We start from the raw sequence: 25,018 nt of genomic DNA, 5'->3' as shown, positions 1-25,018 counted from the left end.
TTCTCCAGGAGGTTTTTAATCACAGCGGCCTTGAAGTGCAGCTGTGTTTTGGGAAGCCGAATGAAAATCCAGATTAGCAGATGCCTGAAAGATTCCACAGTCTGAGACAGAGTGGCTTCCAATACATCTGAATTAGGAGAGGAGATGTGGTCATTACTGACGATTAATGCGGTTTTCCAGTGCAGCGATCCTACCAGAGATGGTTTCCAACGCGCGGTTAACACCCGCTGACTGAGCTGACACTGCCCTTCCAATTGAATCAATCATGTGGGGCAGCCTGAACGGGCCAATTATTGCCGCTTCCACTTTCTTAATTTTCCGGTAAACCAGCGCTATGCCCGCTCCACACAGCAGGAACCCGGTCACCACCATGCCAAATATATACACATCTTCGACGTCCTCCACAGACAGCGTGTAAAGGCACATGACCTGCCATTTCCTCCAACTGTCCATCACGTAACCTATCACATGTGTCCCGGCAGGACAGGTCGGGTCCTCCGCTCCCGAATGTCTTGTAGAAAAAATAGTGTCAATTGCGTTCAGAGACCACTTTAACAGATCCATTTTTGCTGTTTCCAGAAGAGCAAAGCTGACAGCCTCACAGACAACACGCCACAGAAGCAGGAAAGATAAGGAGGGAGGGAGAAGAGAAAAATGCGACCGTCTCGGCCGAGAGCAAGGAGGCAAATAAAAAAAGAACCTTCTAAAGAACCATTTATTGATTTAGCTATTTTAATTACAAGTGTTCTAAACTTTTTTGTAACAGTAATCAGAAATTTTGAGGTAACAAAGAACAACAACAAAAAAACATTTCCAATGATTTTTCTTCAGAAAACTGCTCTATAAATGAACAGTCCTGTGACACGTTTCTGTTTTGTACAGATCGGTGGTTTCTGCACCAATCTGTTTTGTAGAGATCAGTGGTATCTGCCACTAGTCTTCCATGTTTTGGTCCGACACGTCGTTCCTATTGGACAGCGCGAAGCTACATCACAGCTCAAAGCGTCAAAAGTTGGATTGGGTTGAACTTTGACCACGTCAGCCTACCGACAAGCGGCAATACGCACTCCCGTCAGAAGCGTCGCTTTAGCTCGGCTTTTGACGCGACGCTTCTGACGCCTCTAAAAAACAATGCGTCTCATTGAAAATAATGCTTTTTAGACAGATTCTTGATACCTTTGATGCTTCCAACGCGTGAAAGGCCCATAACTCTGCAATAATGAGCTTGAAATAGTGCTGATCAAAATAATGAGGATAAAATCTATATCAGATTCCTGATCGGGATGCAATGTCCGATTTCAATCAAGTCTGAAACCACGTGATCGGGCCCGATTTCCGATCACATGATCGGATCAGGACATCCCTAAAAAGAAGTATGACAGGTTTTTATTAAGTGACAAGTCAGAGCAAAGTACATGTGATAAATATTTAATTTGAATCTCACTCATGGGTTGTCTGGACAACCAGCTTTTCCTATAGGACAAGTAAACTGCCAGGGTTATTTGTCCTATGGACAAGTACACTAAAAAGCTTAATGTCAATGCCTGCTGTCCCAGAGATCAAGAATCCAGTGACCATGTACAGATTTTGTTTGTTATTTATTTCCAGAGATCTAGGATCCAGTCACCAATTTCATATTTACTTACTTTAAGACTCAATAAAATGTTTACATAGAAAACCCGGAAAGCCTACTTTTACTACAAAGGAAATTCACAGGAAATATTGTTAAGGGAATCCGTAAAGAATTGGATTGATACGCGGAATCGTTAATGGCATCGATATTACTAAAATCTTATCAATACCTGTCCCTAGACAGGACTAATATTTTTGTCGAAACTATGGATACTAGCCAACAACACTGAACAATGAATGTTGCTATGATCTGGACTAACACGCCATTCCAGCAGGGGGCAGTAAATCATCTTTATATTAAAGCGTGAGTGCGTGATTTTATTTAGTAAGTTCAATGCAAGTACATAATATAATTGTAAAATACGTTAAAAATACACGGACAACAAGAAAGTGCAAACTCTTATTTCCATTTTGGTCCATTTAAAAATTACATGACAAAATAGAAGAAATAATAAAATAAAATAGTAGTGTCCACATGATAGCGACAGCTTAAACAATTTATAAATACATTTAGATAGCAAATTAACATTAAAAAAAATTGCATAACAGGGAACAAAAGGTTTGAGTTCCTCTTCTAAAAAATGTTGAAGTCTAAGGTTCTAAAAACATTCTGGACTCACACACCATTCCAACTTATTATACAGGCTTTGCTTAATTTATTACCACCCTTGAAAAATATCAGCTACCTATTTTATAGAAACTACCCAATCTAGAGCCCATGGATCCCCACAGGCAACTTGCTGGTTATATATATTGTATTATTATATTAGCTACAATGAAATGTGAAAAAATAAATTTTGTTTGGTACATCAATAAACATGTCAGTGGCATTGCCATTTGATTTCATTATGTAGACATCTCATGCTTTCCAAAATTACATATCCTGTTGACTTTGATACATGTACATTTCCAATTTGCTGCTTAAGTCTTGGACTTCATTTACAATCAGAAAGAAATAGAAACAGTATTGTACTATATGGTCAATCTGTCTCAAATTGACAGCACTCAAAAACTGAGTGACAATGCAGGGAGACTCACGAGGGAAGCCACTAAGACACCTCTGTAATTACAGGACTTTGTGGCTGCCAGTTGTAATTTTGGTGGTGGGGGACAATTTTATATACCACAGTATCCTCCCATCTGTTGTGAACTTTGGTCGTATACAGTGCATCCAGAAAGTATTCACAGCGCTTCATTTATTCCACATTTTGTTATTATTGTTTATTATATTTATTATTATTATTATTCCAAAATGGAGTAAATTTATTTTGTTCCCTCAAAATTCTACTCACAACACACCCTAATGACAACATGAAGGTTTTTTTTTCCAAAATTTATTAAAAATAAAGAGCTAAGAAATCACATGTCCATATGTATTCACAGCCTTTGCTCAGTACTTTGTTGATGCACCTTTGGCAGCAATTACAGCCTGAAGTCTTTTTGAATCTGATGCCACCAGCTTGGTGCACCTATCTTTGGGCAGTTTTGTCCATTCCTCTTTGCAGCACCTCTCAAGCTCCATCAGGTTGGATGGGAGCGTCGGTGCACAGCCATTTTCAGATTTCTCAGAGATGTTCAATCAGATTCAGGTCTGGGCTCTGGTTGGGCCACTGAAGGACATTCACAGAATTGTCCTGAAGTCACTCCTTTGATATCTTGGCTGTGTGCTGGGTCACTGTCCTGCTGAAAGATGAACTGTCGCCACAGTCTGATGTGTCTCTGACATTGCTGCATTCATCTTTTCCTCAATCTTGACTCGTCTCCCAGCTCCTGCCACTTAAAAACATCCCCACAGCATGATGCTGTCATCACCATGCTTCACTGTAGGGATGGTGCTTGGTTTCCTCCAAACATGACACCTGGCATTCACACCAGAGAATTTTGTTTCTCAGAGTCTGAGAGTATTTCAGGTGCCTTTTGGCAAACTCCAGGTGGGCTGCCATCTGCCTTTTACTAAGGAGTGGCTTCTGTCTGGACACTCTACCATACAGGCCTGATTGGTGGATTGCTGCAGAGATGATTGTCCTTCTGGAAGGTTCTCCACAGCACCTCTGTGGAGAGAGGAGCTCTGACAGTGTGACCATTGGGTCCTTGGTCATCTCCCTGACTAAGACCCTTCTCCCCCAGTTGCTCAGTTTAGACGGGCAGCCAGCTCTAGGAAGAGTCCTGGTGGATCCAGACTTCTTCCACTTGCAGATGATGGAGGTCACTGTGCTCATTGGGACTTTCAAAGCAGCAGAAATGTTTCTGTCCCCTTCCCCAGATTTGTGCCTCCAGACAATTCCTTTGACTTCATGCTTGGTTTGTGCTCTGACTGTCAACTGTGGGACCTTATATGTAGACAGGTGTGTGTCTTTCCAAATTATGTCCAATCAACTTAATTTACCTAAGGTGGACTCCAGGTAAAATGTAGAAACATCTCAAGGATGCTCAATGGAAACAGAATGTACCTGAGCTCAATTGTAAGCTTCATGGGAAAGACTGTGAATATTTATGGACATGTGATTTCTTAGTTGTTTTTTGTTTTTTTTTTTTTGTTTTTTTTTATAAATTTGCAAAAATCTAAAAAGTTTTTCAAAATGTCATTATGGGGTATTGTGTGTATAATTTTTTGGAAAAAATTTATTCCATCCATTTTGGAATAAGGCTGTAAGAAAAACTGATGCGCTGTGAATACTTTCCGGATGCAGCGTATACTATGTGGTGCACTTTTTTAAGCTTGTGAGACACTGCAACCAAGTTGATGAGACAAATGTGTCAGTGCATCACGGAAAAAGATGTCAGCCTTCCCTCACTATTCTCCTTTTCACACATTGGCTTAGTTTTTGAGAACTGTCTACTCCACACAGCCTAACCGTACTGTTTGTACTTCTTAATAATTCACGTAAATAAAGTCCAAGACATTTTCACTAACTTGGAAATGTTCAAGTATCCATCCCCTTAAAGAAAACTAACAATAAAACGGATTATTTATGTGTGTTATACTAAAGGGTGCCATCACTTATGCAACCCATCATATTTGCTTTGATATTTTTATGGAGTTGGAGTTTAAGAAGAATGATTTTAGAAATTTTAACAGAAGCCTGAATTACTTTTTGTGTTTAAAATAGCATAAACAAATTAAAATGTGTAAAAGCTGTAAGACATCTAATCCATCAGTCTCTCACTGTGTATACACACATAGACATATACGAGGTATCTTATAAAACTAACCGGCAGTTTTATTAAAAAAAAAAAAACAACTATATGGATTTGAATGACGTGCGATTACACCAATCATGCTTGAACCCTCGTGCGCATGCGTGAGTTTTTTCACGCGTGTCGGTGACGTCATTTCCCTGTGGGCAGGCCTTGAGTGAGATGTGGTCCCGCCCTCTCGGCTGAATTCCTTTGTTTCACACGCTGCTACAGACGGCGCGCGTTGCTTTATCAAAATTTTTTCTGGATCTGTGAGGAATATCCGAGTGGACACTATTCGAGAAATTAATTTTCGGTGAAAAGTTTAACGGCTGATGAGAGATTACGGGGTGTTTCTGTCGCTGTAAGGTCTTCCCACGGAGCGGGACGTCCTGCAGCGCTTCCAGGCGCCGTCGTCGGCCTGTTTCGACCTGAAAACATCCTAATTTAAGGCTTAATTCACCCAGGACGTCGTGAGAGAACAGAGAAGATTCAGAAGAGGCTGGCATGAGGACTTTATGCGGACATTCCACTGTTTAAGGACATTTTTTAATGAAAGACGTGCGAGCAGATTCGGCGAGTCGTTTCCGTGACGACTCGGTGAATCTGTGTGCGCCGCGACAGGAAAAGCACCTCCGTGTTGAAAACCATTTGTAAAATTCAGGCGGCTTTTGATGGCTTTCAACAAGTGAGTAACTGAGAAATTGTTTAACAGCTTGGGCATGTTCCAACTTGCCCGTTAAGGTTTCCAACGGAGGTGTTTTTCCTGTGGCGACCCCCCGCGGTCGGGTCCGGCCTGACACGCGACTCTGCCCGCACGTTCTTTCATTACAAAATGTCCGTTAACAATGGAATGTCCGAATAAACTCCTCATGCCGACTTCTTCTGAAAGTTCTCTGTTCTCTGACGACTTACTGGGTCAACAGAGTCTGAAATGTGGAAGTTTTCAACTTGAAATGGCGAGACGCTGCCGCCTCGAAGCGCAGATCGCCGTCAGGCGCCGTGGGCCATCCTTACGGCGACACTACCAGACCATCATCAGCCGTTAAAATTTTTACCGAAAACCAGCTGAATTTATCGAATGGTGTTCACTCAGTTGTGCCTTACAGTTTTGAAAAAATTTTGATCAAACAAAGCAGCAGTCTCTGAGCCATTCCTAAACAATGAAAAAAATCGACGAGAGGGTGGGCCACTCCTCACTCAAAGACTGCCCACAGGCGAATGACGTAACCGACAGGCGTGAAAAAACTCTTGCATGCCTACGAGGGTTCAAGCATGTCTGATGTAATCACACTTGATTCAAATCCATATGGTTTTTGAAAAAAATAATAAGGTCGGATACTTTTCTAACAGACCTCGTATATAGTTAATTTAATCTTTAGAATTGTTCAGATCTCCTTGTAAAAGAGATCTCAAACTCAATGGGACTAACCTGATAAAGTAAAGTTTCCAATCCACCTAACCAGCATGCCTTTAAATATGTGAGAAAACCGGAGCACCCGGAGGAAACCCACGCAAACACGAGGAGAACATGCAAACTCCACACAGAAAAGTCACAGTTGGGAATCAAACCCATGACCTTCTTGCTGTGACGCAACAATGCTAACCACTAAGCCACCGTTCTGCTGACATACATACATAATACAGTAAAACTCGCCTAAACCATCATGGTATAAACTGGATATTCGCACTGACCAGACAAAAGCATTGGGACTTTTGTTTTTGTCTGGTTTTCTATGTAATAAACAGTATATAACTAATTTTCACTCACACTGGACAAAACGTATCACCCCATCGTAATGTATTTCCATTAAAAACCCCTCACATGTACTGGACAGAGCAGTCTGGACGTGCCCAATAACAGAGGTATGAAATGAAGTTCAGCACTGACATTCGCAGAGTCAAGGAAAGCGGGTACAGTATTTCTGTGATTAAAAGACCGGCCGTTTAATTTTTTCAAGCCGTGCTCAGACCCGCAACCTAAAGATTATTAAGAAATTGCTGCCTGAACTGTAATATGGTGTTAGGTTTCTCACATATCCCTGGGTGTGAGGAACAAAACTGCTTTAGATCAGAGCCCTCCGCGGGGATGCGAATCCGCTAAATGACGGAGACCACAAAAGGCTGCCCTTTGTCACATTTTCACTCCTGTGGATTACATTTCGATCATGGATCAAATATGTTCTGCAGAAAAGTCCACAAATGACTAGCTTTACAACACAAGTTTGGCAAAAGATGCTCAAATGACCTGCAATTCATGGAGGAAAGTCCACGTACCATAGGTGTGGAATGACTGAATTGATTGATGAATGAAGGTGTTGATGATTTGTATGAAGAAGCTCCTTGAGGTACAAATTAATCCAGAGAAAGCCACTGTTCCTGCTGTAAATTGCATAAAGACGCGACCTTTAAAACGGTAACATGTAAGTGGAAGTCACTGCATGGCCACAGAGTTACAGAAGCATAAATGAAGCTTTGGGATTTTAAGGTACCACTCTGGAAAAAAAAAAAGAGTGACTCGACCAAATGTAATCTTTTTCATGCGCATAATGCCCGGCGCTTATTAAATGAGGCAGGTCCAATTCAAGGTGTTGATATATCATGTCCCTAATTGACCCTGTGACCCAGTGAGTATGGGCGTGGCTACACACCAGTGTGCAATCAATAAATGGCAGTGGCTCATTCACAAAAATGATCGCGTGCAGACCAAACTAAATCCATGTCTCTGCGTTATATTTGTCCTCTGTCTTTGTCCGACTTCACGAGCTCTTAATGTGATGGCTGCGCCAACAGGTTATGGGCCCAGTAAAGAGTTTGGGAGCCGATGGAACCGTTTATGTTTTGACGGAGATGAAAAGAATTATGAGCTGTGGGAAACCAAGTTTTTGGCACACTTGCGTCTGCTTGACCTCAAACGTACCATTCTGAGTGAACCCCCCGCGGCAGATGATGAAGATGCCGATGAAGACGCCAGCAAGAATGAAAAGGCGTACGCAGTTCTGATTCAGGTGTTGGACGATAAAAGTTTGTCCCTTGTAATGAGAGACGCCGCTGATGACAGCAGGAAGGCGCTGCAGATCCTCCATGACAATTACACAGGGAAAGAAAAGCCACGCGTAATAAGTCTGTACACGGAGCTCACATTTCTCCAAAAAGGTGTGAATTAAAGTGTCACGGACTACATTATTCATGCAGAGACTGCTATCACAGTGCTGCATAATGCAGGAGAGACTGAGTGACGGTTTGTTAACGGCAATGGTATTAAAAGGCCTGCCTGATGCGTATAAACCATTCTCTGTACACGTTACGCAGAGTGATGAGAAGATGACTTTTGCTGAGTTTAAAACCAAACTGAGGAGCTATGAGAGCACAGAGAAGTTTGGCGCTTCTGGCTCTGTGTTGTGTGGGCCGCTGAAGAGGAGGTACTGCTGGCCCACCACCAACAGAGGGCGCCCTGCCTGGAGTGCGGGCTCCAGGCACTAGAGGGCGCTGCCGCATCATGGGAGTAGCCTGGGTGACAGCTGTCACCCATCACCAGACACAGCTGTTCTACTCAGCACAGAGGTATATCAGGAGGACGGCGTCTCCACCTCAGTGCCGAGATATCGCCTTGAGATAGAGGTAAACTACTCTGCAGCATATTCTGTATATTTGATAATACGTGTTACACCTTTCAGGACAGCTGACTACCGAAAGCCAATTGCTTGGATAAGTACTCACCTTCCTGTTTTAACGTGACGAGAGGTGGAGGCGGCTTCTTCCCTCTCCGTGTTACTGGGTGCAGCCGCATCCACACCTGTGTGTTTGTTGCTCTCTCTTGCCAGCAGTACCGGATCCGACGAGCGGAGGCAGTGGCCACCTGGGACTTCGGGACTTGGCGGTTCCAGTATTTCCAGGGTTCGGTGGCAGAGGAGATCTGGGTGGTTCCGGTTCGACTCGGACGGACGTCTCCTACCTTCGAGCCTGCCCACACGACACCAGCAGAATTCGGCTTAATCCCAAATTGTTGATTGTTGTATTGGTTGTGCTCGTTTCACAACAGTAAAACTTGTTATTTACCTTCTCCATTGTCCGTTCATTTGCGCCCCCTGTTGTGGGTCCGTGTTCCTACACTTTCACAACACTCTGGAGAGGACAGTGTCATGAAAATCAGAGGAAGAGACAACTGGAGCGTAAAGCTTACCTGTTACACCTGCAGTCAGAAGGGCCATAAACCGCAGACTGTGCTTCAGCTGGTGGAGAGCGCAGAGAGACGAGGCAGTGGTGCAGCTTCTGCAAAAGTGCCACGCACAAAGACGCGCACTGTCGGCGCAGAAAGCGGGATAAGGTGAAACGAGCGGAGGACAAGGAGGACCATAGGTACGCATTCAAGGTCCAACTGGAGGACGCCCCGGTCGGAGGAGTGAAGGCGAAGGGTCTTATGGTCAACTCGGGAGCAACAAAGCACATCATCACTGACATCGGGAGATTTGAGCAGTTTGACCCAACTTTCAAGGCTCAGAGCCATATTCTGGAGTTGGCTGATGGAGATCGTGCCACCGGCATTGCGCAGAAGAAAGGCACTGCCAAAGTGCGCTTGAGAGATGGAGTGGATGGATGGATGGATGTGTTCCTGATGGAGGCGCTCTATGTGCCATCATTTTCCCAGGACATCTTTTCTGTTAAAGTGGCTACAGCACAAGGAGCGACAGTCATCTTCAAGGAAGGACAGAATGGGCTCATCCATAAAAATGGTACGAGTTTTCATATTCATATGCATGACAGACTTTTTTTTTTTTTAATATCATTGAAAATGAGGTCTCCCCCTGTGGCTGCCACCTTATCGTGGTGGGGGAGTTTGTGTACCCGGATGATCCTAGGAGCTATGTTGTCGAGGGCTTTGTGCTCCCTGTAGGGTCTCCCAAGGCAAACAGGTCCTAGGTGACGGGTCAGACTAAGGGCAGCTCAGAACCTCCATGACCAGTGAAAGATCAAGGACCAAGACGTCGCCCGGTATGGCGGAGCCGGGGTCCCACCCTGGAGCCAGGCCTGGGGTTGGGGCTCGCACGCGAGCGCCTGGTGGTGGGCCCTAGCCTATGGGGCCCGGCCGGGCTCAGCCCGAAGGAGCAACGTGGGCCCGCCCTCTTGTGGGTTCACCACCTGCAGAGGGGGCCATGGGGGTCGGGTGCAGAGAGGATTGGGTGGCGGTCGAGGGCGGGTGGCCCGGCGGCCCGGTCCATGCTCACAGCCCCTGGCTGTTGGGACGTGGAATGTCACTTCGCTGGGGGGAAAGGAGCCTGAGCTTGTGCGGGAGGTTGAGAGATACCGACTAGAGATAGTCGGGCTCACCTCCACGCACAGCATGGGCTCTGGTACCCAACTCCTAGAGAGGGGCTGGACGCTTAATTTTTCTGGCGTTGCCCACGGGGAGAGGCGGAGAGCTAGGGTTGCATTGCTTATTGCTCCCCAGCTCAGTCGCCATGTGTTGGAGTTCACTACGGTGAACGAGAGGGTCGCGTCCCTACGCCTTCGGGTCGGGGACAGGTCTCTCACCATTGTCTCGGCCTATGGGCCGAGCAGCAGTGCAGAGTACCCGACCTTCCTGGAGTCCCTGGGAGGGGTACTAGATAGCGCTCCGACTGGGGACTCCATTGTTCTCCTGGGGGATTTCAACACCCACGTGGGCGGCGACAGTGAGACCTGGAGGGGGGGTGATCGGGAAGCACGGCCTCCCTGATCTGAACCCGAGTGGTGTTCAGTTGTTGGACTTCTGTGCTAGTCACAGTTTGTCCATCACGAACACCATGTTCGAGCACAAGGGTGTCCATAAGTGCACGTGGCACCAGGACACCCTGAGCCGGAGGTCGGTGATCGACTTTGTAGTTGTATCATCTGACCTTTGGCCACGTGTCTCGGACACTCGAGTAAAGAGAGGGGCAGAGCTGTCGACCGATCACCACCTGGTGGTGAGTTGGAGCCGCTAGGAGGGGAGGAAACCGGTCAGACCTGGCAGGCCCAAACGTATCGTGAGGGTCTGCTGGGAATGACTGGTGGAACCCTCTGTCAGGGAGGTCTTCAACTCCCACCTCCGGGAGAGCTTCTCCCAGATCCCGGGGGAGGTTGGAGACATGGAGTCCGAATGGACCATGTTCTCCACCTCCACTGCTGATGCGGCCGCTCGTAGCTGTGGTCGTAAGGTCTCTGGTGCCTGTCGCGGCGGCAATCCCCGAACCCGGTGGCGGACACCGGAAGTAAGGGATGCCGTCAAGCTGATGAAGGAGTCCTACTTATCTTTGTTGGTAGGTGGGACACCAGAGGCAGCTGACAGGTACCGGCAGGCCAAGCGTGCCGCAGCCCGTGCGGTCGCAGAAGCAAAAACTCGGGTCTGGGAGGAGTTCGGGAAGGCTATGGAAGAGGACTATCGGTCGGCCTCGAAGAGATTCTGGCAAACCGTCCGACACCTCAGGAAGCGGAAGCAGCTCTCCACCGGCACTGTTTACGGTGCGGGTGGGGAGCTGTTGACTCTGACTGGGGATGTTGTTGGGCGGTGGAAGGAGTACTTCGAGGATCTCCTCAATCTCATCGTCACGTCTTCTGAAGAGGAGGCAGAGACTGGGGACCCAGAGGCGGACTCATCCATTACCCAGGCAGAAGTCACCAAGGTGGTTGGAAAGCTCCTCGGTGGCAAGGTTCCTGGGGTGGATGAAATCCGTCCTGAGTACCTTAAGTCTCTGGATGTTGTGGGACTGTCTTGGGTGACACGCCTCTGCAACATCGCGTGGCGATCGGGGACAGTGCCTCTGGATTGGCAGACCGGGGTGGTGGTCCCTCTGTTTAAAAAGGGGGACCGGAGGGTGTGTTCCAACTATAGGGGGATCACACTCCTTAGCCTCCCCAGTAAGGTCTATTCCAGAGTACTGGAGAGGAGAATTCGACCGATGGTCGAACCACAGATTCAGGAGGAGCAGTGTGGTTTTCGTCCTGGTCGCAGCACACTGGACCAGCTCTACACGCGCCATCAGGTGCTCGAGGGTTCATGGGAGTTCGCCCAACCAGCCCACATGTGTTTTGTGGATCTGGAGAAGGCATTCGACCGTGTCCCTCGGGGCACCCTGTGGGGAGTGCTCTGGGAGTACGGGGTCCTTTGCTAAGGGCTATCCGGTCCCTGTACGACCGCAGCAGGAGCTTGGTTCGCATTGCCAGTACTAAGTCAAACCTGTTTCCAGTGCACGTTGGCCTCCGCCAGGGCTGCCCTTTGTCACCGGTTCTGTTCATTATTTTTATGGACAGAATTTCTAGGCGCAGCCAGGGTGTAGAGGGGGTCTGGTTTGGGAACCACAGAATCTCGTCTCTGCTGTTTGCGGACGATGTGGTTCTGTTGGCTTCGTCAAATCAGGACCTTCAGCGTGCACTGGGGCGGTTTGCAGCCGAGTGTGAGGCGTCCGGGATGAAAATCAGCACCTCCAAATCCGAGGCCATGGTTCTCAACCGGAAAAAGGTGCTTTGCCCTCTTCAGGTCGGTGGAGTGTCCTTGCCTCAAGTGGAGGAGTTTAAGTATCTCAGGGTCTTGTTCACGAGTGAGGGACGGATGGGTGCAGCGTCTGCAGTGATGCGGTCACTGTATCGGACCGTCGTGGTGAAGAGAGAGCTGAGTAGGGGGGCAAAGCTCTCGATTTACCGATCGATCTACGTTCCGATCCTCACCTATGGTCATGAGATTTGGCTCATGACCGAAAGAACGAGATCGCGGGTACAAGCGGCTGAGATGAGTTTCCTCGGCAGGGTGGCTGGGCGCTCCCTTAGAGATAGGGTGAGGAGCTCGGTCACTCGGGAGGAGCTCGGAGTCGAACCGCTGTTCCTCCACGTCGAAAGGAGTCAGTTGAGGTGGCTCGGGCATCTTTTCCGGATGCCCCCTGGACGCCTCGCTGGAGAGGTTTTCCGGGCACGTCCCATTGGGAGGAGGCCCTGGGGAAGACCCAGGACACGCTGGAAGGATTACATCTCTCGGCTGGCTTGGGAACGCCTTGGAGAAGCTGGGGGAGGTGTGTGTGGATCGGGAGGTCTGGGCAGCTTTGCTTGAGCTGCTGCCCCCGCAACCCGACTGCAGAGGCTTCGCGCGTCATGACCGATTCGCTTTGGAAGCGAGACAAAGGAACACCTCCGTTTCGGCGTGTCAGAGGACAAGTTGGGACATGTCCAGCTGCCCACAAGTTCTCTTATACTCACTCGACTGGTAAGCACTGAAAGCCGAGATAGGCATGTCCCAACTTGTCCTCTAACACTCTGAAACGGAGGTGTTCCTTTGTCTCGCTTCCAAAGCGAATCGGTCGTGACGTGCGAAGCCTCCGCGCGGCTTTCCATGACAAAATCTCTTGTTAAAAGTGAAATCTGCCGGAAAATGGCTGATGTCCAGCTCTTGTGATAACCAGAGAAAGAACACACGACGGTCTCGTATCCACAGAGCCATCCGTTTAGAAATGATCCAGAGGTTTGTGCCTCGTCGTCGCAGCTCGGAGCACGGCGCACCGACCGTCCTTAAAGGGGTCCTTAAAGCTGTAGTTAAAGTCCTTATTTTTTGTGAAGTCCGTAAAATTTTCACCGAAAGCCAGATAAATTTTTCGAATGGTTTCCAGGTGCCAGTCTCTAACAGCTTCTGAAAAAATTCTGATGAAAAAAAAGTCCTTTTCATTCTGCCATTTCCAGACAATGAAAATCCGACGAGGGGGCGGGACCACTCCTTCCCAAGGCGTGCTCACAGGCGAATGACGTCACCGACAGGCGTGGAAAAACACCACGTAGATGCTATAATCGACGTCTTGGACAAACTCCATATTTTGTGTTAACTGGAAAGAAGACTGACTTGTCCAAAATGAGAGTGTTTGGTTCAGAGTGTTATGCATATAAATATGAAAAGAAAAAATTGGACACACGCTGTGAAAAAGGCATATTTGTTGGATATGATAAAAACAGTCCAGCATATCTTATCTTCCATCCAGAAACAGGAAAGGTAACCAAAAATAGGCTGGTGAAGTTTGTTACAAAAAGTTCTATTGAATGTGACAGACAGATGATGACATGTATGAACATTCTGAGTCTAAAAAGAGGGCGGAGATCCCACAACCAAAACCGGATGAGACAAAACCAATTCCACTTGAAGTGAAAGTAGAAGTGTGTGATACAAACTTAAACTGTGACGGTGAGAGCAGCCAGAGTGCTCGTTATCCAAAGAGAGAGAGGAGAGCCCCTCAATATTATACAGACTATGAGGTAAAATGTGATGAGGCATTCACAAATATTGATTATTGTTACCGTGTGACTTATGATGTCCCCCAGACCCCAAAAGAAGCTTTGAGCTCTTCTAAATCAGAGCAGTGGGCCAAAGCTATGAAAGAGGAAATGGACTCCCTGATAAGGAATGATACTTTTACATTGACAACCTTACCTGAGGGTAAACATGCAGAGGGGGGTAGATGGGTTTATGCTATTAAAGGAAATCCGTTGGAAACCATTTACAAAGCCAGATATGTAGCAAAAGGTTATAGTCAAGTGGCTGGATTAGACTACAATGAAACCTTTTCACCTACTGCTGATATGACCTCTGTTCGTGTTTTGATGCAGCTCGCAGTACAGTACAGTTTAGAGCTACATCAGATGGATGTTAAAACAGCATATCTCCATGCTCCTATAGACTGTGAGATTTATATGGAGCAGCCTGAAGGGTTCAAGGTTAAATTTAAAACACGAGAGAAACTAGTGTGTAAGCTCAATAAGTCACTGTATGGTTTGAAACAGTCAGGACGAAACTGGAGTAAGATGTTGCATGATTTTCTTGTTGAAAACGGTTTTGTTCAAAATATTGCTGACTATTGTGTTTACTGTAAAAATGTTGGAAATGAAAGAATCATGATGATTATTTGGGCTGATGATCTTGTTGCAGCGAGTGATGTTGAAATGCTCAATGAAGTGAAGGAAATGTTGGGGAACAAATCCAAAATTAAAGATCTTGGGAAATTAAGACATTTCCTTGGCACTGATTTTGCCCAGACAAAAGAGGAAGTCAAAATGAATCAAAAGAGGTATATCGCAAAAATTTTTGACAGATCTGACATGACTCACTGCAAGCCAAGGTCAACACCGTGTGAAATGAAAATTACATTTGACAATGGTGGTCTATCTGCTGATCCTAAAAAATATTGTGAAGTGGTTGGAAGTTTGATTTATGAAATGACATCTACTCGACCAGATCTGAGTTTTGTTGTTAGTAAATTATCTCAATACTTATCTGAACCTAAAGAACACTGGGTGGCAGCTAAACTTCTTTTGAGATATTTGAAAGGCACTGTGGACCAGGAGTTGTGCTATAAAAAGCAAAATGTAAACCTGAACCTTGTTGCCTATAGTGATGCAGACTGGGCGGCTGACCAGAATGACCGGCGCAGTGTTACTGGTTACTGCTTTAGTTTATCTGAGGCTGGGCCTGTTGTTTCCTGGAAGTCTAAGAAACAGCCCACTGTCTACATGTGAGGCCGAATATATGGCTCTAGCTGCTACAACTCAAGAGAGCTTATATCTTGTGAACCTACTGAAAGAAATGGACAATACTTTGAACTTTATACCTGTGACTATTTTTGAGGACAATCAGGGTGCTATTGCTCTATCCAAAAACCCTGTGTGTCGACAGCGATGCAAACATATTGACATCAGATACCATTTTGTTCGCTCTGTTATTTCAGAAGACAAAGTTCTTCTTCTTTATTGCCCTACAGATGATATGGTGGTTGATGTTTTTACTAAGCCTGTTGCAAAGGTCAGGATGGACAAATTCGTATGTTTCTTGTTTGGTATGTGAACTAGGAAAATGTTTTTGGGAAACTGAAATGTACACTGTATACTGTATGTTTGTGTGTCAATTAAGGAACAAGTGGGGGTGTTGATATATCATGTCCCTAATTGACCCTGTGACCCAGTGAGTGTGGGCGTGGCTACACACCGGTGTGCAATCAATAAATGGCAGCGGCTCATTCACAAAAATGATCGCGTGCAGACCAAACTAAATCCATGTCTCTGCATTATATTTGTCCTCTGTCTTTGTCCGACTTCACGAGCTCTTACTGTGATGGCTGCGCCAACACAAGGTCAGGCATTTAATGAAGGAAATACGTAAACCTAATTGGTGCTGAGGATTCCCCGTAGATCGTTCGGTGCCTCCTGGTTGTAACTGATATGTTGCATACACGTACAACGGATTTCGATTATAACTGACAAAGTTTGCTGGTTCACCTGAATCCATTATATGTGAATTTTCCTGTATATCTCAATCACACATGTGGGCGGGGCTTCAGCTCACTAAGGCCAGACGAGACACAGAAAAACAAAAACAAGGGTAGTGTGTATTTCAAACCTGGTCCATATAGTCATCGGGGAACTGGCGTCTGACCTCCGGCCCTGTAAAAAATGAACCGTGGATGAGAAGCACTGTGGCCAGTTCAGGGACAAAGAGACAGGACACACAAACATGCTGGTTTCTCTCGGAGGTCCAAAAACTGTTAGCCACATCATAAAGTTGATTAGCCACACATTCACTGAAAACAAAATATGTACGAGTCCCCATTTAAAGAATCTTAAAACTTTGTGGTAAACCACTATTAAATAACATAAAAAATAACTGGACTGCACTCCAGGTGGTGGGAGGTGACGGTCGAGTGGTTAAGCGCTGGGCTTGACAACATCGGTTTAAACCCCCAGCCTGACCGGAAAAATCACTAAGGGCCCTTGGTATGGCATCAGATCAGCGCCAAAACCACACTCGTGTAAAAAAATGTGTTCGGGCATGTTATACTATTTCACACGCGTAGATATTAACTGCGTGCACACAAATTACCTCTGCGCGTGAGGAAACTGCTCCTCGAACGAAGGAAAAGATGCTATGAGGGGATTCCCGCTCTCTCGCTCAAAAATACACTACAGCACTACAGGGGAGAGAACCAGGTCGGCACTGGCTCTGCTGTGTGGTCATCTCTAGAGAGCGAGGTTTTATCGACAGCCCTCCTCTCTTGACAAGGATGTCAGTTGGAGACAACGACATAAAGCAATTATCGCTTTGATCCCGCTTAAAACTTTACTCCAGTCATTATCTATCTCAGCGACAGATCTCTGAATCATCTGTACAACAATCATTTCCACATAAATTCAGCATTATTTCATCGTACATTACAGGAAGTCCTAAAAATCACCTGAGACTAATGAAACCCGGCGCGTCTGCCTGACTCAACAACCAAACCAATTAAAGGGAATAATGTGATTATTAACCATGAGATGGTAAAGTAAAACCTCAAAAATCACGTGCAAACCATGACGACACCACCTCCCTGAAGGAGACAACGGCATCTCTTTTTTTTCCTCTCTCTCGGTAAGAGATTATACTCTTAATGATTTTGGAAAGAAGGAAATACAAAAGATTAGATGTAAATATTTAACATTTCCAGTCTCACCAAAGATGAAAGAACTCCAATTTAAAATTATGAACAAGCTTCATCCAACTAAGGAATTTTTAAAACAGAGATCCCAAATGTATGTAGGTAACTGTGGCTTTTGTGAGACTGGAACTGAAGACCTGCAGGACCATCTTTTCTTTTTCTGTGAAACAGTGCAAAGCTTTTGGTTTGACTTTCAACAATGGATTGTCTCTAAAGGAATTTGGATCAGCGATCGAACCATCACAGACATCAAATTTTACTTTGGTATTAATAACAATTGTACTAAGCAAACATTACACACACAAAAGTTGTCTTTTTTTCAGACAAAACCAAACATTACTCATTGGAGAAATGAGTTTAAACTTAATTATAAGTCTCCATCATTGATTGAATCCAATAATGTTTTAAAACTAGTTTCTTTTATAGACAAATTTGATTTGTAAATGTTTGGTTGCCCAATATTTTCTTTTATTATTTGTTAAATGGTATTCAATAAGCACCTTATGTTCTTTTATTTGTTTTTCATGTATGCAGCTATTTCAGGATTTTGTACAGGACCTGTTTTGTTTGGATTTGATTCATAAATAAATCTTTTTTTTTTTTTCTTTTTTTTTTAAGGAGACGCTGTGGTCTCCTACAGGAAGGTGGTGGTGTAATGGTTTGCACGTGATTTAAGAGGTTTTACTTTGTTGCTCCTACTTTTGTCTGTTTTTTTAATGTTTTTTTTTTTTTTAAGTTTTAACACCTCTCAGATCCAGTCTCTGCTGGTGTGTGAACATCAGTCCCTCTTGGTACTACGACAAAATGTCAGAAACTTAAGTGTTTCAATCATAAGGGACAAAAAAACTTTACCTCTGCTGCTGTCGGAGATTCCGACTTACCTTCTCCGGGCCTCAGCACTGTCTTCCCGGTTGAAGTGTCAACGCCACAATTGTTTGTCAGATCTCTGGCAAACAAAGCTTTATTTTAAGGGATTTATTCAACTCCCATGATCTGGATTTCCTTTGTGTAACGGAGGTGTGGATGAACACTGGTGAGTGCAGCCCGCTTGTGGAACTCTTACCAGCTGATTGTTCTTATTTTAACTCTCCGCGGGCGCTGGGCCGAGGTGGAGGAACGGCGACTGTTTTTAACAGAACTTTTAACTGTAAATAGTGCCCTGCATCCTTCTCTAGTTTTGAGCTGACTGTTTCTGAAGTTGGTCACTTGGACCCGGTGCTCTGTGCCGTCATCTACTGGCCCCCAAAATATAATAAGGAGTTCATAAGGGAGTTTTCAAACTTCCTTGCAGGAGTGATGCCCAATTATGATCGTGTCCTCCTTGTTGGCGATTTTAATCCCCATGTCTGCTGGACTTTTTAAACATTGCAGACTCTTAATTTGAAGCAGTGTGTGTCCGGAACGACGGACACACACTTGTTTCTTGCCTGCAACAAGACAGGAGTCCCAGTTAGTGACTAATCCGCACAGAAGTGACTCATGATTGACATTTTTAAATGGCTTTGAGAGGGGTTAAGAAGCAGACTTGCCGCTTCTGAAAAGCAGCGAATCAGAGATCTAATGAAGCAGGGGGTCGGAGCACTGCTTCGTTGGTTCAAGCTTCAAAGCGGAGCCATTACAGAAACAGTTGTTTACAGACCCGCTGCAGGGTCTGTAATCAATGTGGATTGATTAATTATTATTATTATTATTATTATTTTCCCGACAAACACCCTAAAAAACAACGCCCACTCTGAAGGACTGATAAGGGAATCATTAAGCAAAAAGGCTATTGATGTCGGTGGATCGAATCATTTCTTAACGATACTCGAAAAGAACTAGTTCTTGATACCCAATCCTATGTGTGGCAGTTAAATATTGCGCCCCCGTCAGGCTCTGTCAGGCTCTTAACCTGCCAAAAAATTCTCAGCTGCTTTCTCCACTGTCTGTGTGCGCCGATTCAGCCTGTGTTGATACGGAGGAGTTCTGCTCCTGGTTTAACTTCTCCTGCCTTTCTGTAATGGACTCTGTGACTCCTCTAAAACCCAGGCAGTCTAAGGCTCGGCTTGAACCCTGGTTCAATGACAGAACCCGTGCAGCCAGACGGCAATGTCGCAGAGTCGAACGCAGGTGAAAGAAGGACAAGCTGCAGGGTTCATTTCAAATTTTAAAGGATCACTGGTGCTCTTATCAATTCAATTTTTCAATTTTCAATTTTATTAATTTATATAGCGCCATCTCACGACAAAGTTGCTTCAAGGCGCTTCACACAACACACAATTTATAGTAGAACAAAGTGAATTAAAATCGAAAAGGGCACAGTAAAAAGGTAAAACATAGTAGAATAAAAAGAAATTACAAAGCAAATGTAAAAACAATAATTAACATTAAGACAAAAATTAACAATAAGACAGTCTAAAAAAGTGGTTCTTCAATCTTGATTTAAAAGTCTCCACCGTGTCAGACTGCCTTATAGCTGCAGGTAGATCGTTCCAGAGAGCAGGGACACGGTAAGAGAAGGCTATATACCCCACAGACTTCTTTTTATTCACCCTTGGAACACACAGAAGTCCTGGGCCTTGCAAACGCAGGACTCAAAACATTAAGGAATCCAAAAGAGAGTATCTGTCAAGCATTATTACAGAAAACTACAAGAACCCTTGTGTACTGTTCAGAACAACTGGCTCTGTCCTGAACATACCGCAGTCCATATGTTTTTGAAACATCCACTGATGTGTATAAGAGTTTTATGTACTTTTTCATTAAGAGGGTTGCTCCTGCAAGAGCTCTCATTTCTCCACCTACCTTTGACCCCTCTGTCCCTGTTCCTTGCCCAGGGGTCTACAATGGTTTTGAGCCTGTGACTCTGTCACTGTTGGAGGATATGGTGGCCTATATAAAACCATCAGATTCCCCTCCCCACTTCTTTAAAGACGTTCTTCTCTACCTTAGGGCAGTCTGTTCTGATGATTATAAATAGCAGCCTGTCCTCTGGTGTTGTTCCTGTAAGCTTCTAATCAAACTGTTTTAATTAAACAGTCGGATTCCCCTGGTCCGCACCAGTTCTAAGTCAACCTCTGCTGAAGAAGCCTGGCCTTGATAGCACAGTTTTAGTGAATTTCAGTCCCATCTCCAAGCTGCCATGTGTCTCCAAAATTCTGGAGAAAATTGTCTCAGCATAACTAAAATCTTTCCTTGATGAACACAACATCATGTAGGTTTTTCAGTCTGGTTTTAAAATGTTGCATAGCACGGAAACTGCCCTTTTAAAAAATTTTTAATGACATTTTAATGGCAAATGATAGTGGCAAATATGTTCTTATCTTGCTTGACTTGACCACTGCCTTTGACACTGTAGTCCACTGTATTTTCTTATTTCGTCTGCAGCAGGTAGTGGGCATTAGTGGTAGTGCCCTGGACTGGTTCAGCTCCTACTTATCAGACAGGACTATAAGCGTTGGTCTTGGGGTTTGTGAATCCTACTCCGGTCCACTCTCACATAGGGTCCCACATGGTTCAATTTTAGGACCCTTGCTTTTCTCCCTGTACATGCTTCCGCTAAGGTCTATCCTCAGAAAACACGGTGTCGCTTTTCATTGTAATGCTGATGATAGCCAGATATACGTCCCCCTGAAGAAAAGAGATGCTTTTTCTCTAAAACCTCTGCTGTTATGCCTTGAGGATATTAAGGCCTGGATGGCCCTAAATTTCCTAAATTTTAATAAGAAAACAGAAGCGATTGTGTTTGGCCCTAGCAGCTCCCGTGTACCGTCCCGTTGATTTGGGTTCACTGACAGCTTATGCGAAGACTACTGTTACTAATTTTGGTTTTAAGATGGACAGCAATTTTAAATCGGATCGGCAAATTAGTGCAGTAGTTAGGTCTAGTTTCCTTCACCTCAGACAGGTTGCTACGGTGAACCCTTTCCTTGCACATTAGCACTTTGAAACAGTAATCCAATGTAATCCATGGTGGTTGGCTCTCACTGCGGTATTGTATCACTTCCTGTTCCGGAGCACAGCGGTGTTTTGCTGTATCTGTTAGCTGTTTAATCTGCGCAGTTAGATTGATCCAGTTACTTAGATAACGATTTGTTTCACAGTGTTATCTTCACGTGCCTTAACTAAAGCACTCCCTCTGCTGAATCACCTCTAAATTATTTACACGTTATTCACTTTGCGTGTTTTTAGGAATCCGCTAGCTTAGCGCAGCTACTAGCTCTTAGCCGGTTTAGCATGGCGGCTTCTCCTGTCTCTCCCGCACTTTTCTGCTCTGGGTGTGAAATGTTTAGTTATTCCTCGGCCTCCTTTAGCAGTAATGTACTTGTAATAAGTGTAGCTTATTCGTAGCTTTGGAGGCCAGGCTGGGCGAATTGGAAACTCGGCTCCGCACCGTGGAAAATTCTACAGCTAGCCAGGCCCATGTAGTCGGTGCGGACCAAGGTAGCTTAGCCGCCGTTAGTTTCCCTCTGTCAGATCCCGAGCAGCCGGGAAAGCAGGCCGACTGGGTGACTGTGAGGAGGAAGCATAGCCCTAAACAGAAGCCCCGTGTACATCGCCAACCCGTTCACATTTCTAACCATTTTTCCCCACTCGGCGACACACCCGCCGAGGATCAAACTCTGGTTATTGGCGACTCTGTTTTGAGAAATGTCAAGTTAGCGACACCAGCAACCATAGTCAATTGTCTTCCGGGGGCCAGAGCAGGCGACATTGAAGGAAATTTGAAACTGCTGGCTAAGGCTAAGCGTAAATTTGGTAAGATTGTAATTCACGTCGGCAGTAATGACACCCGGTTACGCCAATCGGAGGTCACTAAAATTAACATTGAATCTGTGTGTAACTTTGCAAAAACAATGTCGGACTCTGTAGTTTTCTCTGGGCCCCTCCCCAATCGGACCGGGAGTGACATGTTTAGCCGCATGTTCTCCTTGAATTGCTGGCTGTCTGAGTGGTGTCCAAAAAATGAGGTGGGCTTCATAGATAATTGGCAAAGCTTCTGGGGAAAACCTGGTCTTGTTAGGAGAAACGGCATCCATCCCACTTTGGATGGAGCAGCTCTCATTTCTAGAAATCTGGCCAATTTTCTTAAATCCTCCAAACCGTGACTATCCAGGGTTGGGACCAGGAAGTAGAGTTGTAGTCTTACACACCTCTCTGCAGCTTCTCTCCCCCTGCCATCCCCTCATTACCCCATCCCTGTAGAGACGGTGCCTGCTCCCAGACTACCAATAACCAGCAAAAATCTATTTAAGCATAAAAATTCAAAAAGAAAAAATAATATAGCACCTTCAACTGCACCACAGACTAAAACAGTTAAATGTGGTCTATTAAACATTAGGTCTCTCTCTTCTAAGTCCCTGTTAGTAAATGATATAATAATTGATCAACATATTGATTTATTCTGCCTTACAGAAACCTGGTTACAGCAGGATGAATATGTTAGTTTAAATGAGTCAACACCCCCGAGTCACACTAACTGCCAGAACGCTCGTAGCACGGGCCGAGGCGGAGGATTAGCAGCAATCTTCCATTCCAGCTTATTAATTAATCAAAAACCCAGACAGAGCTTTAATTCATTTGAAAGCTTGACTCTTAGTCTTGTCCATCCAAATTGGAAGTCCCAAAAACCAGTTTTATTTGTTGTTATCTATCGTCCTCCTGGTCGTTACTGTGAGTTTCTCTGGGAATTTTCAGAACTTTTGTCTAACTTAGTGCTTAGCTCAGATAAGGTAATTATAGTGGGCGATTTTAACATCCACACAGATGCTGAGAATGACAGCCTCAACACTGCATTTAATCTATTATTAGACTCAATTGGCTTTGCTCAAAATGTAAATGAGTCCACCCACCACTTTAATCATATCTTAGATCTTGTTCTGACTTATGGTATGGAAATTGAAGACTTAACAGTATTCCCTGAAAACTCCCTTCTGTCTGATAATTTCTTAATAACATTTACATTTACTCTGATGGACTACCCAGCAGTGGGGAATAAGTTTCATTACACTAGAAGTCTTTCAGAAAGCGCTGTAACTAGGTTTAAGGATATGTTTCCTTCTTTATGTTCCCTAATGCCATATACCAACACAGTGCAGAGTAGCTACCTAAACTCTGTAAGTGAGATAGAGTATCTCGTCAATAGTTTTACATCCTCATTGAAGACAACTTTGGATGCTGAAGCTCCTCTGAAAAAGAGAGCTTTAAATCAGAAGTGCCTGACTCCGTGGTATAACTCAAACTCGCAGCTTAAAGCAGATTACCCGTAAATTGGAGAGGAAATGGCGTCTCTAATTTAGAAGATTTTCACTCAGCCTGGAAAAAGAGTCTGTTGCTCTATAAAAAAAGCCCTCCGTAAAGCTAGGACATCTTACTACTCATCACTAATTGAAGAAAATAAGAACAACCCAAGGTTTCTTTTCAGCACGGTAGCCAGGCTGACAAAGAGTCAGAGCTCTATTGAGCCGAGTATTCCTTTAACTTTAACTAGTAATGACTTCATGACTTTCTTTGCTAATAAAATTTTAACTATTAGAGAAAAAATTACTCAGAACCATCCAAAAGACATATCATTATCTTTGGCTGCTTTCAGTGATGCCGGTATTTGGTTAGACTCTTTCTCTCAGATTGTTCTGTCTGAGTTATTTTCATTAGTTACTTCATCCAAACCATCAACATTTCTATTAGACCCCATTCCTACCAGGCTGCTCAAGGAAGCCCTACCACTATTTAATGCTTCGATCTTAAATATGATCAATCTATCTTTATTAGTTGGCTATGTACCACAGGCTTTTAAGGTGGCAGTAATTAAACCATTACTTAAAAACCCATCACTTGGCCCAGCTATCTTAGCTAATTATAGGCCAATCTCCAACCTTCCTTTTCTCTCAAAAATTCTTGAAAGGGTAGTTGTAAAACAGCTAACTGATCATCTGCAGAGGAATGGTCTATTTGAAGAGTTTCAGTCAGGTTTTAGAATTCATCATAGTACAGAAACAGCATTAGTGAAGGTTACAAATGATCTTCTTATGGCCTCAGACAGTAGACTCATCTCTGTGCTTGTTCTGTTAGACCTCAGTGCTGCTTTTGATACTGTTGACCATAAAATTTTATTACAGAGATTAGAGCATGCCATAGGTATTAAAGGCACTGCGCTGCGGTGGTTTGAATCATATTTATCTAATAGATTACAATTTGTTCATGTAAATGGGGAATCTTCTTCACAGACTAAGGTTAATTATGGAGTTCCAAAAGGTTCTGTGCTAGGACCAATTTTATTCACTTTATACATGTTTCCCTTAGGCAGTATTATTAGACAGCATTGCTTAAATTTTCATTGTTACGCAGATGATACCCAGCTTTATCTATCCATGAAGCCAGAGGACACACACCAATTAGCTAAACTGCAGGATTGTCTTACAGACATAAGGACATGGATGACCTCTAATTTCCTGCTTTTAAACTCAGATAAAACTGAAGTTATTGTACTTGGCCCCACAAATCTTAGAAACATGGTGTCTAACCGGATCCTTACTCTGGATGGCATTACCCTGACCTCTAGTAATACTGTGAGAAATCTTGGAGTCATTTTTGATCAGGATATGTCATTCAAAGCGCATATTAAACAAATACGTAAGACTGCTTTTTTGCATTTACGCAATATCTCTCAAATTAGAAAGGTCTTGTCTCAGAGTGATGCTGAAAAACTAATTCATGCATTTATTTCGTCTAGGCTGGACTATTGTAATTCATTATTATCAGGTTGTCCTAAAGTT

General features: G+C 44.4%; 1 protein-coding gene across 1 annotated transcript in view; it reads right to left on the bottom strand.

Moving 5' to 3' along the window:
- The window catches only part of LOC117529142 (DENN domain-containing protein 1A-like), a 129,963-nt gene that overhangs the window by 69,357 nt on the left and 35,588 nt on the right, over positions 1-25,018 (bottom strand). Inside the window, exon 3 of the mRNA XM_034191840.1 lies at positions 16,190-16,233. Within this exon, the coding sequence (XP_034047731.1) occupies positions 16,190-16,233 (44 nt within the window). The remainder of the gene's footprint in view (positions 1-16,189; positions 16,234-25,018) is intronic.

Source organism: Thalassophryne amazonica, chromosome 17, assembly GCF_902500255.1.
Source record: "Thalassophryne amazonica chromosome 17, fThaAma1.1, whole genome shotgun sequence".
Classification (NCBI taxonomy): domain Eukaryota; kingdom Metazoa; phylum Chordata; class Actinopteri; order Batrachoidiformes; family Batrachoididae; genus Thalassophryne; species Thalassophryne amazonica.
Note: the sequence above shows the minus strand (reverse complement) of the source record. Positions and strands in the feature narration are given on the sequence as shown.